Source organism: Oryza brachyantha, chromosome 5 (assembly GCF_000231095.2).
Source record: "Oryza brachyantha chromosome 5, ObraRS2, whole genome shotgun sequence".
NCBI classification, from domain to species: Eukaryota; Viridiplantae; Streptophyta; class Magnoliopsida; order Poales; family Poaceae; genus Oryza; species Oryza brachyantha.
The window spans coordinates 15,667,743-15,683,443 of record NC_023167.2 but is presented as its reverse complement, the minus strand read 5'-3'; the positions used below and the strand labels follow the sequence as shown (position 1 = coordinate 15,683,443).

Here is a 15,701-nt window from a genome sequence, read left to right as displayed (position 1 = left end):
CAGCATTGTCGGAAAAAGAAACAGCTATGAGAAGACGACTCGATGCTACAACTATAACAACTCGCAATTTTAGTCCCAGGGATGGCAATCATACCGCTACGGTGCTACCGCTGTGACTAGCTCATTTTGTACAGTACAGAGAACAGAAAACACCAGAACAACAAACAATACTTTCTTCATGATCAGCTCCTGGGAGAAATGGGTACAAAGTTGACAGGGGACACCCACTTTGTGTAATTAAACAGATTCCAGATACACATTATTCATCCAATGTTCGAAAAGTTGTAAAAGAAAAGAAAAGCATAAGCCCTGCTTCCCATTATACAAGGAAACTAACAGTAGAAGTTCTGGGCATTTGAAAGAGCTTCGTCAACATCCAGGCAAGATCAATGTTGATCAATATCCTACAAACATGCATTTCAAACACAAGAATATACAGTCAGCATTACCTAGAAAACAGATATAAAAACATGTAGCCAATGCATAACAGAGCTACGTTTTTTTCATTGTTATATAGGTGGTAAAATACACAAAATCACATAAACATGTTTCCAGAAAATCCAACAGAGTGTTTTCTTTAACAAATTAATTAATACACATACTCTTTTTCATATCAGAGTATATTCTAGAAAATTCTGCCAATAGGTATAGTTTCAGGGGAAGATGCGTTATGTTTCCATCTAATATAAGTAGAGATTTCCTTCACTGTGATCAGCCAAGTAGTGGCACAGCCAATTTAATACTAGTAGTCACTGCCTTTGCATTCACTGACATGTGCATCCACTTTGCTATGGGCCTACATGTCATGACCATAAAGCCACATAACTTGAGGTAAGAGGATCTGAATTCTGGTTCCGAAACTAACACTACGCTGTACATTAAATATTCTGAGGTGATTTCCAACGTGGTGTAGTGCCTCAGAAGCATTCATGTGGTACAGATACAAAAGGCAATGGTGACTTATTGCGCTCAATCAGACTGAAGGTAAATTGGCAACATACATGCTGTGGCTATTTCAACATCAATAATTGAACAGAATGCAAGGAATCACAAGAAAAATAGTTCCATAAAGCAAACATTAACAAATGTAAGGTGGAGTGGTAAATAAACAACAAATTGATGGATTGACATGATCACTGGTGTTATTCATGGTTCACAAGATAAAAGAAAGGAAATAGAGAAGAATATAGCGCAAAGATGATGTAGCACAACTTCTAATTGATATACTAGAGGTCAATGTTCCGAGTAGTTATTGGAGTTAGTTTGTGTAGTTCTGCACTCCTGCAAGAGTTTTACGGAGATTGGAGAGAAAGATAACGAACTAAGTAGCCAACTCTATACCAATTTGTGAAGTAAAACTAGCTCAGGTACATTACAGTTACTGAATAACGCAGCTAAAAAGGCTATCTAGGCACAAAACATCATCACCCTACCCTGAAAACCAATCAGATGCCATTTTTCAGGAATGTGCTCTATGGCCTCCTAGTTTTACACAAGCCCACAATTATACAATGCAGGAACCTAAGCAGTATCATCAGTACTTCGAAGTAGCTACTCACACTGAAATAAAACCAACCAGGCCAAACTATACCACATTCCGACACAATTTAGTCCCAGGGTTAAAGTAACCTAACATAATTGTAGAGTCTAGGACGGTTCATAACATACTATTATATACTAACTCCGTTTCATAATGTAAGATTTTCTAGCATTACCTAGATTCATATGAATACGAACAAATCTAGATATATACAAACAATACACAATGATCAATAGATGAATCTAAGCATAGCTAAAAAGTCTTACAATCCAAAACGGAGGGAGTAACAACTAAACATACTATCCTGCAGTGGAATCCCCACTAGAAATTTGCAAATTACCAACAGAAGCATAAGGCACTCGCTAAATTGGAATTTCAAGCAACAGACCCAAGGCCCCCACACTAAATCCCCTATCGGAGGCAGGACATAAGGCACTCGCTACAACACAATCACAGTGCCAGATCGAGCCCAAACCCTAGAATCCAACATCCCCCGCAAAGGCCATGCCCCGCGAGAATCGAAGAGAGACCACCGCAGGAGCTCTAGCACGCATAAGCCAGCAGCGTGGGGTCAGATCCGCACCTAGTTGCCGGAGGCCTGTGCCTGGCGGAGGAGGGCCTTGTCCCGGCGAGCCATCGCCATGTCCCAATTGTCGTTCCCGATGTGCTTCGGCTGCATCCATCCAAACGAACAAGGCGAGGCGTTCAGAACGCGAGAGGCTCCTGGATCAGGCGGAGGCGGAAAGCAAAGGGGGCGAAGAGGAGGAGCCGCATACCCTGCCGTGCGCGGCCCTGTGGATGTAGTACTGCGCGTTCCCCATGATGCAGAGCATGCCGCCGATGATTCCGAGCGGCAGGATGGCCTCCAGCCAGTGCAGCCGCGCCATCGGGACCCGTTCGGCGAGTAGGCGACTGCTCAGATCAAGCCGGCGGCGGCGGAGGCGACGGCGACGGCGAGATTCCCCGAGCCTAAGCTAAGGTATCCACCAGCGGTGGGGTTGGGTCCTGCCTCGGGAGGCCGATATGCTCGACTTGTGGATGCAGAGCAACGGGCCGCATCTTTCTGGGCCCTTCGGATAGGCTTCGATTTCTCCCTTGGGCCTTCACTTGGGCCGCAGACATCTATACAGGCAGCGCCGTGGGCCCTCTGAATACAGATTATTTCCTCTATATCTCTGCCTCTACGGCTCTACTTAAAATCGAAAATCGAAGTCGTTCATCTACTTTTATGCAAAAACCACCTATTCCATAAAAATCAAAAATAATCAGATAGTTTTTTAAAACCATTTTTTTTTCTAGTTTTAAGGTACTGTGTGGTCATTATCAATTATATAAGACCATTGTAATGCACGGGTATAAATAATTCTGACCCGGATATTGCAATGGTTTTGACTGGTACCAATGGGTCAATGACCACTGAGACGGATACCTCTTCCTGGTGGCGACATAGTTGTGGTACCACGTACTGCAACTATTTCTCCTTTGGCTCGTTGGCTATCATGGTGGCATCATTTGTGAAGAATTATTACCGTAATTTCTTTTGTTGCGTCGATCAGTCAGGCCACGTCGTTCGCTGGGTTACACTACCGTGACTCATCCAAGATTGTTAGGATCCTAAGTAGAATGGTTGTATCCAATGGTACAATCGGGCCCTATAAGATTTTCTTTGTAAAACTTATTTAAATATTTGTATCAATTATATATCCATTTGGTAGAAGATAGAGCAATGATAATGCATGAGATATAAAACATAAAATATTTGTCAGGAGAAAGCCATAAACCAGGGCTAATAGTTTTATTTGATGTAGGATCTCATGTGATCCTAACATCAATGGAAAATTTGTGTCTTCTCTCTCGTGTTCCTAAGCTTGCCTCTAGTTGTTTACATGCCCCTCCATATTTGTGTGTGTTGCCTTGGTTGAATTCCTAGAGAGGAAATCAATAAAGGGATCTGAAGTTACGACCTATTTTCTTTATCGAACAGAGAAGTTGATCAAATGTTTCAATGTTTCTGACGTAATTTGATTTCGTTGCTAAGCGTTTCAGGAAACGTCTATTAAGACCTCTCTAGACAACTCAACAGCCCTTTCATGTTTTACATTAGTCATCACGCAAAAATAACATATTAATCGATCCATCGATAAATTTAGATACGAGCAAACTATCTTGTAATAGGGAACAAAGAGAGTATATGTGTTGTGTTCCTTTACTTTGATTATTCTTTATTTTTCCTGGTGTTTGCACGCAAGCTTCCTAAAGCTGTGTGTTTTTTAGAAAAAAAATCTATGTATAAGTTTATTATTTCACCTTTATAACTATATTTTTTTAAACTTAATAATAGATAATTCTATATATACCACTAAATGACTATTAAAAATATGATAATTTTTTATACTTCATCAGCCAAATCGGCAAACTGGCATCCTCGATTGTCGCTAAGCACAAAAACTTAGACTAGAACCATAGTTAAGCAAGATAATAAATACTACTCTCTCCCTTTTATAAGAGCAGGTACAATAGTAGGCTAACAGAGAAGAGAGAAGGGCAGTAGACTATTTATAGCCTGATGCAGCATAGACTCTAAGACACATGTGCGTATGACATATGGTGGTATTAATTGTGTAGTATATGACTATTGTATAAATTAGCTATTAAGTTGATTATAGATGATTTGGAGCTAACATTTGGCTATACTATTGAACTTGCTAAGACTTATTTTTGTTTAGATTCATATAGATGCTAATAAATCTAGACATATATATTATATATCTAACCATTGATGATCAATGAATTTTAGACGAAGTCTTACCTAGGGGTATTACTCAAACTTTTTGCCCTTCTTTTCTCACCGGTAGACTCTCGGAGGACTGAACCGGAGGGGGGGGGGGGGGTGACAAGGACGCCTGGATTTGTGCCGAAAAGCAACCCCCCAAGAGCAGCTGCAGCAGCGCGCCACCCACGAAGCTCGAGCTCGCTCGGAATTCGGAAAGCTGGAAGCGGCGGGCAGGTGGGGACGGCGGGGATGGCGCTTTTGTCTCCTCGGGTCAGGCTTCCCCTTTTTGCAGCTCCTGCTTCGCCTGTGACAACAAGCTGCGTGGGCGTCGCAGCCAAAAGCCCAGAGGCAGCTGCAACCGTATCGAGGAGGCCAGGGGATCTCCATCTCCGCTGCTTTTTTCACAACAACCACAGCTCCTCCTCCTCCGCGTCACCGTTTCTTTTCTAGCCTAGTACGAGGCTGGCCAATACTAGAGCAGTACCGGTACTTACTATAATATTTTTCAACAAAAATTTACCCATCTTTTCTTTTTTATCTATATTTATAAATAAAAATTTAAATTTCTTTAGCTTTAGATCGTTAAAAATACATATATAAATTTAAATTTCTTTAGCTCTTAGATTGCTATAAATTATTTCTTATTTACCATCAACCGCAGCGAGCGAGCGAGCTCCGTTCGTTCCAGCGGGCCGGCTCTGGCACTGCGGGCAGAGACTGTGATTGCATCAGCAACACCGCTTTCCAACTGCTACACGCACCCAGCCACTGAGCCACATGTATACGAACATACTCATGCGTCCCAACACGCACTGCCGTGTAGTAACAAAAAGATAAAATAAAATGCAGGGCATCCAATGCCGCCGCACTCGTGCAGCAGCACGTGCAGGTGACGCGTCCATGCACGGCTGAAAAAATATTACCTCCGTTCCGCGTTGTAAGTTTTCTTTCTATCCAAAATGAATCTAGATATATATATTTAGATGAATTTAGATAAAACTAGAGAGAACGGATGGAGTACTATTATATTCGTTTAAAATAAGATTATCTTATTTTTATCTATCATTTCATCTGAAGTTATAAAAAAATAGAAAATAAATACATTTTGCATTCAGAACGAAAGATAACCTATAAAGTGAAATGTATTTTTATTTTTATTAGTATGTGTGGAAAGAGAAAAGAAATAAAACTATTTTGAGACAGAAATGGACTGTTTCCTCCGTCTTCGTTGATTTTTTATATATGTTTGACTATTTGTTTTATTTTAAAAAAATATATAATTATAAATTATTTTTATATCACTTGATTTATCGCTAAATATACTTTTATACATATATATATATATAACTTTATATATTTTATAAAAAATTTAAATAAAATAATGATCAAATAACATATGTTAAAAAATCAATAACGTTAAATATTTAGCGTGGAGAAGGTGGTACTATTTACGATCTCCGTGATCCGTGGATGCATGTGGGCGTCCCCGGTTTCCGATGTACGGATGCCGGTTTTAGAAATCAGCGGGGGCAAGGCACGTACTAGGGTGGTGGCCTTTTGTCGTGGCTCTCCCGATCGGTTCGGTCGGTGGGTGGGTTGCCATGCCAACATGCCATGCACGGCGCGCGCGTGTCCACCGCCTGCGACTCGCTTCCTCCCTCTCTCTCTCTCTCTCTCTCTCTCGGTCCCAATGCATTGATGATGTGTTCGTGCCGTATGTTAGATCATCGGTCAACCATACGTGTGCGTAGCTCAAATTTAAGCTTGCAGCGACCGTACGAAATAAAGAAGAATACCTGCGGATCATTGGAAGTATTTTTCGTTAAATCTACGATATATGTACCGGTGATGGAGCGATGGTAGCTGTCCGAACAGTCCGGTTGCTGTTCCTACTCTAATTAGGACTTATTCTTTTTAGCTTATCTATTATATTGGATTATTAAAAACCGTTCACATCATTATATTACCTCTATATTTTAATAGATTGTGTCATTGACCTTTTGAAATACGTTTGATTTCTTTTACAAATATGCAAAAGAAATGTTATAATTAAAATATGCACACCAACAAATCCAAACACATTAAAAATAAATGATAGTTACATAATTAGATGAATTTTCAAATATATGTCAAAAGTCAACGACATCACCATTAAAATATGGAGGTAGAATGTTTTATGCTTAAAAACACGAGTTAAAAAATACTTGCAAATCACATTTAAAAAACATGAGTTAAAAACAATCGTATAATTTGAATGTTGTTCCATAATTTGAATGTTGTTCCATAATATAAGTACTTATGACACTATTTACGGTACTACGTATAACATCAATTGTTTTACATTTGAAATTATTCATATTTTCTCTCTGCCTATGCTTATGCACATCCATTCCTTAATTATTGCAAGAAAACAATATATATCTTCTTGAGCAAGGGATCATGATAGACCCTTTTTCTAGGATTCATCTCAGGGGACATGGTTGAATAAGAGCTAGGAAAAGGTTTAAGAATAGGAGAAGGTTTAAGAATGGTGGATGAATATGCGCAAATGAGGAGTGAGCTAGCATGCAAGTTCAGGCCACATTGAGATGTAATACCATATCTTGTTATGAGATTAATAGCATGAAAAATTGTTTTCTTCTCCTTCCTAAGCATGGACTTTTTTTCATTATAAGGGATCAACACAGTGTCTAGAAGGAATGGCTACAGGAAAGAGATGAATACCCATTGATCAACGGTAACATCATGAATGCTTCTTGTGGTCTCCTGGAGAGTGATTAAGTATGGCCATGCTACCATATGGTTGTGCAGTGCGCACACACTGCTTGATCCTTCCATATTCCTCTCGACGGTTAACACAACTCCCAAGGCCGAGCAACTTCATCCTATCGCATACACCGGATAAGACATACATCACTCTGATGCAAACGAGTAATAATGATAACAGGGCTAGCAAGACATATGTGTCAAGGGTGTGCGTGCAACACATTTCCTTTCAACGATAGGCACATACGTCCATTAAAATGCTATGATACGGAGCTGACACGGGCTCCCTAGGGTGTTAGTCTGACACCGGACGCATATGTAATTAATTGTTCATGCTCCCACTCATCTGAGGCATAGGCGTCGAGCGACAGCCAGCCCAACACCGCCTCTGCTAATTTGCCGGGGTCAGGCTGTCTAATGTCTTATCTCGCATGGAACCATTAGGGAGGTCCCCTTTCTACGGAGATCACTTTTCGCCGACGGTGGAGACCCTAGCTAGTACCCATATCGCTAACCAACATATTTCTTTTTTAATGATCTTAATCTCAAACCATTTAATTTATCTTCTACAATCATGCAGATAATATATGCATAATGCATTAAATAATTTAAATCAAACGGACCCTATGTTTCGTTTAATTTTTCCCGGACATAGAAAGCGACACATACACCACAGTGCACAGGACAGCATCGTGTTTCATGCGATGATTCCACGGTAAGGGATCTACTACTCTAGAATTGATTGTTGACTTTGAGGGCCTCGATGTGTCAGCAAATCGATGGCGGATCAGCTGCAACGCTCTCTACACAGCTGTGGTTCATGTATACACCCATTATACCGATCGGTGTCATTTTGTGAGGAACACGTGACAAAGAAGTGGTACCATTTAGACACATGCCATATGATAAACTTGGCATTAATTTTAATTCCCCTGTCACCAACCCCAGATCGGTGTTGGTTGCAGATTCCTAATTGGCCATTGACATCTTATTAAAACATAAGATGGTATGCTCCGGCAAACGTCATCTCGAGACAATCCAGATGCACCAGTCTTACTTGTTTAGTTCACAATTTTTTTCAAAAACTTCACATCGAAAATTTTTAGACATCTAAATAAAACATTAAACATAAATGAACCAAAAAAACTAATTGCACAGTTATGAAAGAAATCTTGAAACGAATCTTTTGAGCCTAATTAGTCCACGATTAGTCATAAGTGCTACAGTAACCAACATGTGCTAATGACGGATTAATTAGGCTCAAAAGATTCGTCTCGCGGTTTATAGGCTAGCTTGTGAAATTCGTTTTTTCATCCGTGTCCAAAAACCTCTTCCGACATCCGGTTAAACATTTGACGTGACACTTCTCCCAAAAATTTTCTCAATCTAAACACCACCTTATTCGAGACAACTTTATGGTGGGGTTTTATGTGTTCATTTCTTATATTTTTTAAAGAGTTTTTTGCTGTTTCATTTTATGATAACTATAAACAAATAAATTATAAATAACTAATAAATTTTTTTAAAAATGCTTTACATATGTGAAATAAGAATTTCATGTAACTATTTTTTACATGAAACACATCATTTACGTGCTTAAAAAACGAGCATCCACGATCAGACTAAGAACATGGGCACATGGCCTTACTACTAATAAAAATATTAGAACAATTATATGTGAGAAATTCAGGTTCTGTACATTTTCTTGACACGAGCCGGCTGCTAGACCTGCAATTCGGTGAACTGTCTCTACTGGCTATTTCGGCCTTGCGTGCTCCACCGGTTTATGTTTGCCTGTGGGTTTTCGTTTACGTGAACGATAAACTCCAAATGGTATTTCAACTGATCGATTGCTACTAAAATGTTTGAAAATGACTCTGGTCATTTGCCATTATTTGTATATTGGTCACTGTCAAATGAAGATGATACTTTTATTTTCTGAACTCGCCATAGCACACCACGGGTTTGGCTGTGCTCAAGTAATTGCTGTACTTATTTATTTCATAATGCTGTAGAAATAATGTAATGTTGGAGCTTTGTTGTGCAATAAAAACTTTGGTATTTAACCATATCGAATGCATAAACAAGAAATTAGAAATTAAACACTACACTGAATTTTGGCTAACCACTGTAAACAAAAAAGATACAATAGGCACCTCCTGACTCCTGAGTAATGGTCATCCCAATTAATCCTAATACCTGATCCCGTCAAATAAGCAATTGTTTGATCATCCTATACACGATGACCAAAAAACACGGTATGTTTTGCGTAAAAGTTTTTCTATATAAATTTAATACATTTTACCATTATGAAATAAAATTTCAACTTTGTAATAATTAATTTAGTTGTTTGCACACTCAAATAAATACTAAAAAATAAATTATTCAGAAAAATATAAAAATCTCATAAGAATATAACAAGGCCATGCAATGTAAATATTTATCTATTTAATTTCTATAGACTTTAGCAACGTGACATCACCGCTTCTTGACTACGTAATAATGATCTAGATGTGTCTATAAATATTACGACTAGAGCGGTATAATATTGTCATATCTGAACTACATAGTGCTAAATGTATTTACAGGTATTGCTAACTTTAGCAGTAAGATATTAATATATATATCTTCAAGCGTGCAACTATAGACAAAACATGCATGTGTACATAGATCTTCGTATAGCTATCGCACCATCACATCTCAACTATCTAGAACGAGGGCATGACAAAAATATGTTTGTAGCTATTATCTACTTTCATAACAACATGTATATGTGTATCAATGATCTGGTAAGATAATAAATTATAATGTAAAATATTTTAAAAATGATAAATCCCCTCGATTCTGTAATATATAGAAAATCACACATTAACATATCAATACGCTATATACCAGTGGAGTACGATAAAACCGGTAATGGAAGAAAATGGCGACCGACCGGCAGGTACTCGTAGCCGCATCGCAGCGGGAGGGAGATAGGCTGCGTATATCTCGCGCCGTCACCCGTGCGTGTACACCGTCACGAGGGGAGAGAGGGCGGGGTTTATAAACCCTACCGGCGCGAGGGAGGGAGGTGACGACGGCGGCGGCGGTCGGTGCGTGCGTGGGGGCGCGCCCCTAGGAGCAGCGGCAGGCAGCGCAGGGTTTTTGCCGAGATTTTCCTAAAAAAGGGACGTCGCCGCCGTACCTGAGAAAAAGAAAAAGAATACGAGGCGAAAACAAACACCTCCCTCCGTCCTCTTCTTCTTCCTCCTCCGTCCTCTTATTCTTTCTCCCCGTTCGGTTTCATCCCAATCCCGGGGAGAGGGGGCGGAGCCGGCCGCCGCCGCCGCTGCCGCGACGCCTATGGACGGCCTGCACGGTACGGACGGGTGCTTCTCGCCCGGGAGGTCCATGTCGCCGCAGGTCAGAGCCCCCGGCCCGCCGCCGGACGCTGGCGGGTAAGAAACGACTGATTTTTTCTCTCTCTCTCTAGAGAGAGAGAGAGAGAGAGAGTGGAATGAAGGGTGGACAAAAAAAGATTGCTTCTTTTTGGGTGTTTGGTGGATGGCGGAGTCTGAATTGTGGCTTTTGTTTTGTTTGTGGCTTTGCGCTCGGGTTTGGGCGGCGTCGGCGGCGGCCGGATTGGATTGGATTGCGGCGGCGGTGGTGCAGGCAGTACTTGGCGGAGTTGTTGCAGGAGCATCAGAAGCTGGGGCCGTTCATGCAGGTGCTCCCAATCTGCAGCAGGTTGCTGAATCAAGGTGAGAGCTCGTCGGTTGCCCTGCTTCTTCAGTGGATAGCATTCTTCTTGGATCGGATCAGAATTCGTCGCTTTCTGATTCACTGACTGGCTAGTTGCTCTTACTCACCAACCTCTGCTTGATGCAAAAACTTAGCTCGGAGTCTATGAGCAATCCTTTGTGTGTCATAGGTGATAGGACTTGAAAGGTTGTGGCTTGCTTGATTCATGCCAAGAACCGTGTCTTCCCTTCAGTGCCATCAAGTGTTTTCATGTGTCCATGCTGATGATGCGCATGTGCTAATGTTTGCTGCTGACAGAGATAATGCGGGTGTCTGGAATGTTTCGCCAACCTGGTGTAGGGGATTTCGAGAGGTTGCCACCTGCAAGTCCAAATCAGATGCATCCGTCGCAGATCATGCCCAATTTCTGTGGTAATGGTTTCGGTCCGTGGAACGGGATGCGTCCAGAGGTAAGCATTAGTTATCGAAGTTCATGAACGTGCTACATTCAGTCATGTATCATATTTGATCACCGGGCAGTTAAACATTTCTACAAAAAGACTGCTATGTAACATATCGCATGAGTTAAGCTGTGTTATACTTGTTACGACTACGATCTGAAGGAAGGAAACAAATGAATGTGTAACTATTGCGGTTCTGTTAAAGGCCACTCCATATTTATGGGATGTCATCAAGTCAATCCATCAAGGTCCTCTTGAAGTATAACTGGATTTTAAAGAGTACTATGTATACCATTTTAAATAAAATGTTGCTTTACATGCCGCAACAAGCAGCCGTGGCCATCGTATAGCTTTTCTATGTTGATAACCTGGCATGGTTTATAAAAGAAGTCGGCCATTTTTAATTTGGATTAGGTAACATTTTTATCAGCTCGTCTTGACCTTCTCATGTAAGATCCACTTCTCCCTTGCCTCCTCTTAACCTTCAGAGTCTGAACTTCTGAGAATAATCACCACAGGTACCTTTAAACATGATATCTATGTACATATGCGTTAACGTTTAGAGTTTATATACTCTATAGTATTTCATCCGATACACAATTTCTTAAGTATGAATGCAGTTTGAACTTTGAACCCACAACCTCAGTCACCTCAACATTGAGCTTTACAATTGGGCCATGCATTTTTTTTGTCAGCACCGTCACCTGTGGTGTTACCTATTACTCTCGTTTCTTCCATCATGTTCCTAAGTCCTAACAGCAGATCATCATCAGTCCAACCTCTGATCTAAATTTTGAAATCCCTTAAATTCCATAACTCTTTCCCCGCTTATTAATGCAATTCATGTGCTGGTAACAAAATTACAGCACCATAGCATCAGCTATGATATGTTCTGCTTGTCCTGGCAAAAGAAAAAAGTTTAAATTTGCAGTTTTGGTTGACCATTTCTCAGTTAGCTTGACTAAAATAATTATCTTGCAGTATGTCTTCCTTGTGTAGGCAACCAAGCAGATAAACTGATAAATTGCCCTAAACTGGCATTCATATTGTCCTAATCATAGGTAGTCTCTGAAATGTGCGGCTGCAATTGCTTCAATTTATGCGAAATGCCTGAACAGAAGTCACAACTCACAACACATTCCGACAGAGGGCTTTTTTTTCCTTGCGCTTCTTGAATTACTTAAATGCAACTATATTTTTGAACTAGCAAATCATGTCTACCTCCTAGCGTGCTCAAGGAATTCCATGTAATTATTAGGAAGTGTAACCTTCTTTTACTGAGGGATGCAATGCCATACATGTAATCAAGATCTTTACGTACTTGTAACTCTGCATTTCATAGTGTACTCTTGACTAGAGTTTCATGAACTGAGGATGTATACCATAGGCCATAGCTACTGATAAGAAAGACAGGATGATTTCCTACTTCCATTAATCCATTTCTTTCGGATCTTCAGTTGTGTTTTGCCTCCTCATTCAGTGCTATATTTATTGTAGTTTACACATTTTATCCTTAGTGGTACTTAACCTTGTTATGCTCACATTTACCAGAGAGTAAGTTTCTCTCAAGGACCTATCAGTTGGCAAGGATCACCACAAAGCCCCTCTTCATACATTGTCAAGAAGATCTTGCGGTTGGAAATACCAACAGATGCTTTCCCTAATGTATGCTCTGTCTGTTTCTCTCTCTCCATATTGGCGATGTTTGGAGTCAATATTTACACACTATATTATACTCCCCTTAGTTCAATTTTATCGGTCGCCTTCTTGGACCAAGGGGAAATTCGTTGAAGAGGATTGAAGCCTCTACAGGTTGCCGTGTTTTCATCAGAGGAAAGGGCTCAATTAAAGACCCTAACAAGGTAAACAAGACACACTTTTAAAAAATAAATCTGGAGTTGAGCATATATGGATTAGGTTTGTGCATTTGAATGCGTGTTTCGTCATTTTTTTGTTCTGTCTTTCAAGCCAACAATGCTCACATGTAATTCCTTTCATTTCTTAAAAGGAGGAACAACTTAAAGGAAGAGCTGGGTATGAACACTTGGATGACCCCCTGCATATCTTGATTGAAGCTGAGCTACCTGCCAATGTCATTGATGCTAGACTTGCAAAAGCACAAGAAATCCTAGAAGAGTTGCTGAAGCCAGTGGTATGCGTATGCATCTCGACTCGCCTATCTTCCTTACAGTTAATTAATTAATATCCATTAAACAAACTAGCAAAAGTTGAAAGGTCCAAAACATGGCAACAAAAGAGCCTGTATGCAGCTTTCTTATCTTTCATTCTCTGCTAATCCAGACGGTTCCTCTAAAGATTTACATTTTCATTAATAAGTATAACTGCACCTTGCCCCTCTTCTCCCACTGATCTTCACCACTTCTGCCTTCCTATGGCTGCTGATTGTTTTGTACTGCACTACTTAGTACTAATGCATCTGGCCATTATATATTTGCCTTTATAAATCATGAATTATATGCTATTTTTGCCTCTTTCTAAATCTTACTAGTACTAATTATTTCATGTTGTGCCCTATAGGATGAATCACAAGATTACTACAAGAGGCAGCAACTCCGAGAACTTGCTATGTTGAACTCACCACTTAGGGAGGAAAGTCCACTTCCTGGCAGTGCTTCTCCCTTCAGCAATGGTGGCATGAAACGGATGAAACAATAACTGGATGCTTGCTCCTCCCCCTTGACCCTCTCAAGAGAAATCAATCAATCCATGCCTTCACAACTTAATTTTTCATGAGCAAGATTTCATGATGGTGTTGGCATTGCGCGGCATCTGTTACAGCTAGAATTTTGATCTCCATGTGACATTTAACTCATAACTGACTGATATGATCGATGAGTAGCGAGCGAATCCTCCTCTGTGTCTGTATAATTAGAACATTTGATTTATTTCTTACTGATAGTGCTGAGATATTGGTAGTGTGAAGAGTTCTGAGTTACTGTGAATTCTGAGTTACTGTGACCTGTCTGAGGCTCTGAGCAACATATGTTTGCAAGCTGCTATCAAAGCATCTGTCAAGATGAAATATTCTTGAGTCTTATACTAGGTTGATAAGTTGATAACCATGTCATATATATATGATGTTTCTCATTGCTGGGTTGCTGCTGATGTTAGGATACACGTTAGAAAGCAAAATTCTCCTGCAGTTAGATGCACAATGCTTTTATGGAACACTTGTTTTTGGCTAAGCTGAAAGAGCTTTCGCAACGCATGAAGACGATGTGCGCCTGCTGGCTAGCGTGTGCGCAAAATAGATGATAAATAAAAAAATGATAAATAAATAAAGCATGCATGATCCATTTGAATGTTTAGGCCTCCTTTGGAACAGATAAATTTTAAAGAATTTTTGCAGGCATCTAAATCCTGCAAAACTCCTGTAAAATTCATAGCAGCCTCAGTAGTTAAGAAGCTCTTTGAACGGAAAGGAAAGAAAATGCGGGAAATTGAAGTGACGTGTTTCTCTAATCTCACAAGAATAAAACCCACGTCAAGATTAGCGAAGCTCTTTGGTAGCATCATGAAACAAAGGAGATGAAAGTTTTAATTTGTTATGAGATTCAACCGTATGAATGCAATCTGTGGCATTTTCCTTTTCTTTCTTATGGACTAAAGGGGCCACAAGGAATTCCCTTTTTGTTGGAAGTTGAATATTTCAAAATTCATATGCCAACCTTTCATTCCAAAGGGGTTCTAATTGAAATAGTAGCCTTTATGATCTTGACACGACCTATGGGGAAGAGAGAGGAGAGAGATAATGTATTTTAATTTATATGGATACTCTTTGTAGCTAAACATAGCTTATACTATTTCATTTCTTATTTTCTAATACCCCTTTCACAATAATTGTTGAAAATATAAGCAAATAATAATTTAATCTATCCCTTAAATAAATCATGACATTGTATAACGAAAGCATGACAACACATGGATCAACCAACATGAACAGATTAATATTTAAATATATATACAAAAGAGCTACACACGAATAAATTAAACAGATTCAGTACTAGATTAAACATGATTAGTCTATACCGAATGTTGTTCTGAGAAGGAGGATTAGACGCAGCACTGACAACTCGCGGCGGAAGATATGGACGACGGTGAGTCGCAACCGATAGACGAGGAAGACAAGCTGTGGTGTACGAACAACAAGCAGTCGCCATGAGCGCTTCCCATAAAACTTATTCGTCCTCTCCCGGTATAGGATTTCATGACGGCGACGGTTCCAGAGACCCGCTCTCCCAATCGCCGGTGCACGACAGTGGAGACGATGGAGTAGATTACGGTGGCGGCACATTACAGAGAAAAAGACAAATCCTAGATTGTTTTTCACCCCACTTGGGAAGAGATAGCGGTTCGGTATATATAGGACGTGTGATCAGTATGTCTTCCATATCACAACCAAATTGGATAGGTTCAC

At 40.1% G+C, this 15,701-nt stretch overlaps 1 protein-coding gene and 1 long non-coding RNA gene across 2 annotated transcripts; one reads left to right on the top strand and one right to left on the bottom strand.

Moving 5' to 3' along the window:
* Positions 1–155: 155 nt before the first annotated feature.
* Positions 156–2,566, bottom strand: LOC102702562. The gene is made up of 3 exons (XR_423544.2): positions 2,317–2,566; positions 2,124–2,213; positions 156–404 (listed from the first exon to the last, which is right to left on the bottom strand). It is a non-coding gene; the product is annotated as an uncharacterized LOC102702562 (long non-coding RNA).
* Positions 2,567–10,102: 7,536 nt separating this feature from the next.
* LOC102701729 (KH domain-containing protein SPIN1-like) lies at positions 10,103–14,553 on the top strand. Its single transcript, XM_006655357.3, has 7 exons — positions 10,103–10,519; positions 10,734–10,822; positions 11,121–11,272; positions 12,815–12,928; positions 13,009–13,125; positions 13,272–13,415; positions 13,802–14,553. Exons 1-7 carry the CDS (start codon positions 10,425–10,427, stop codon positions 13,937–13,939), a joined length of 849 nt encoding a protein of 282 aa, XP_006655420.1. The 5' UTR covers positions 10,103–10,424; the 3' UTR covers positions 13,940–14,553.
* The last annotated feature ends 1,148 nt before the right edge of the window (positions 14,554–15,701 follow it).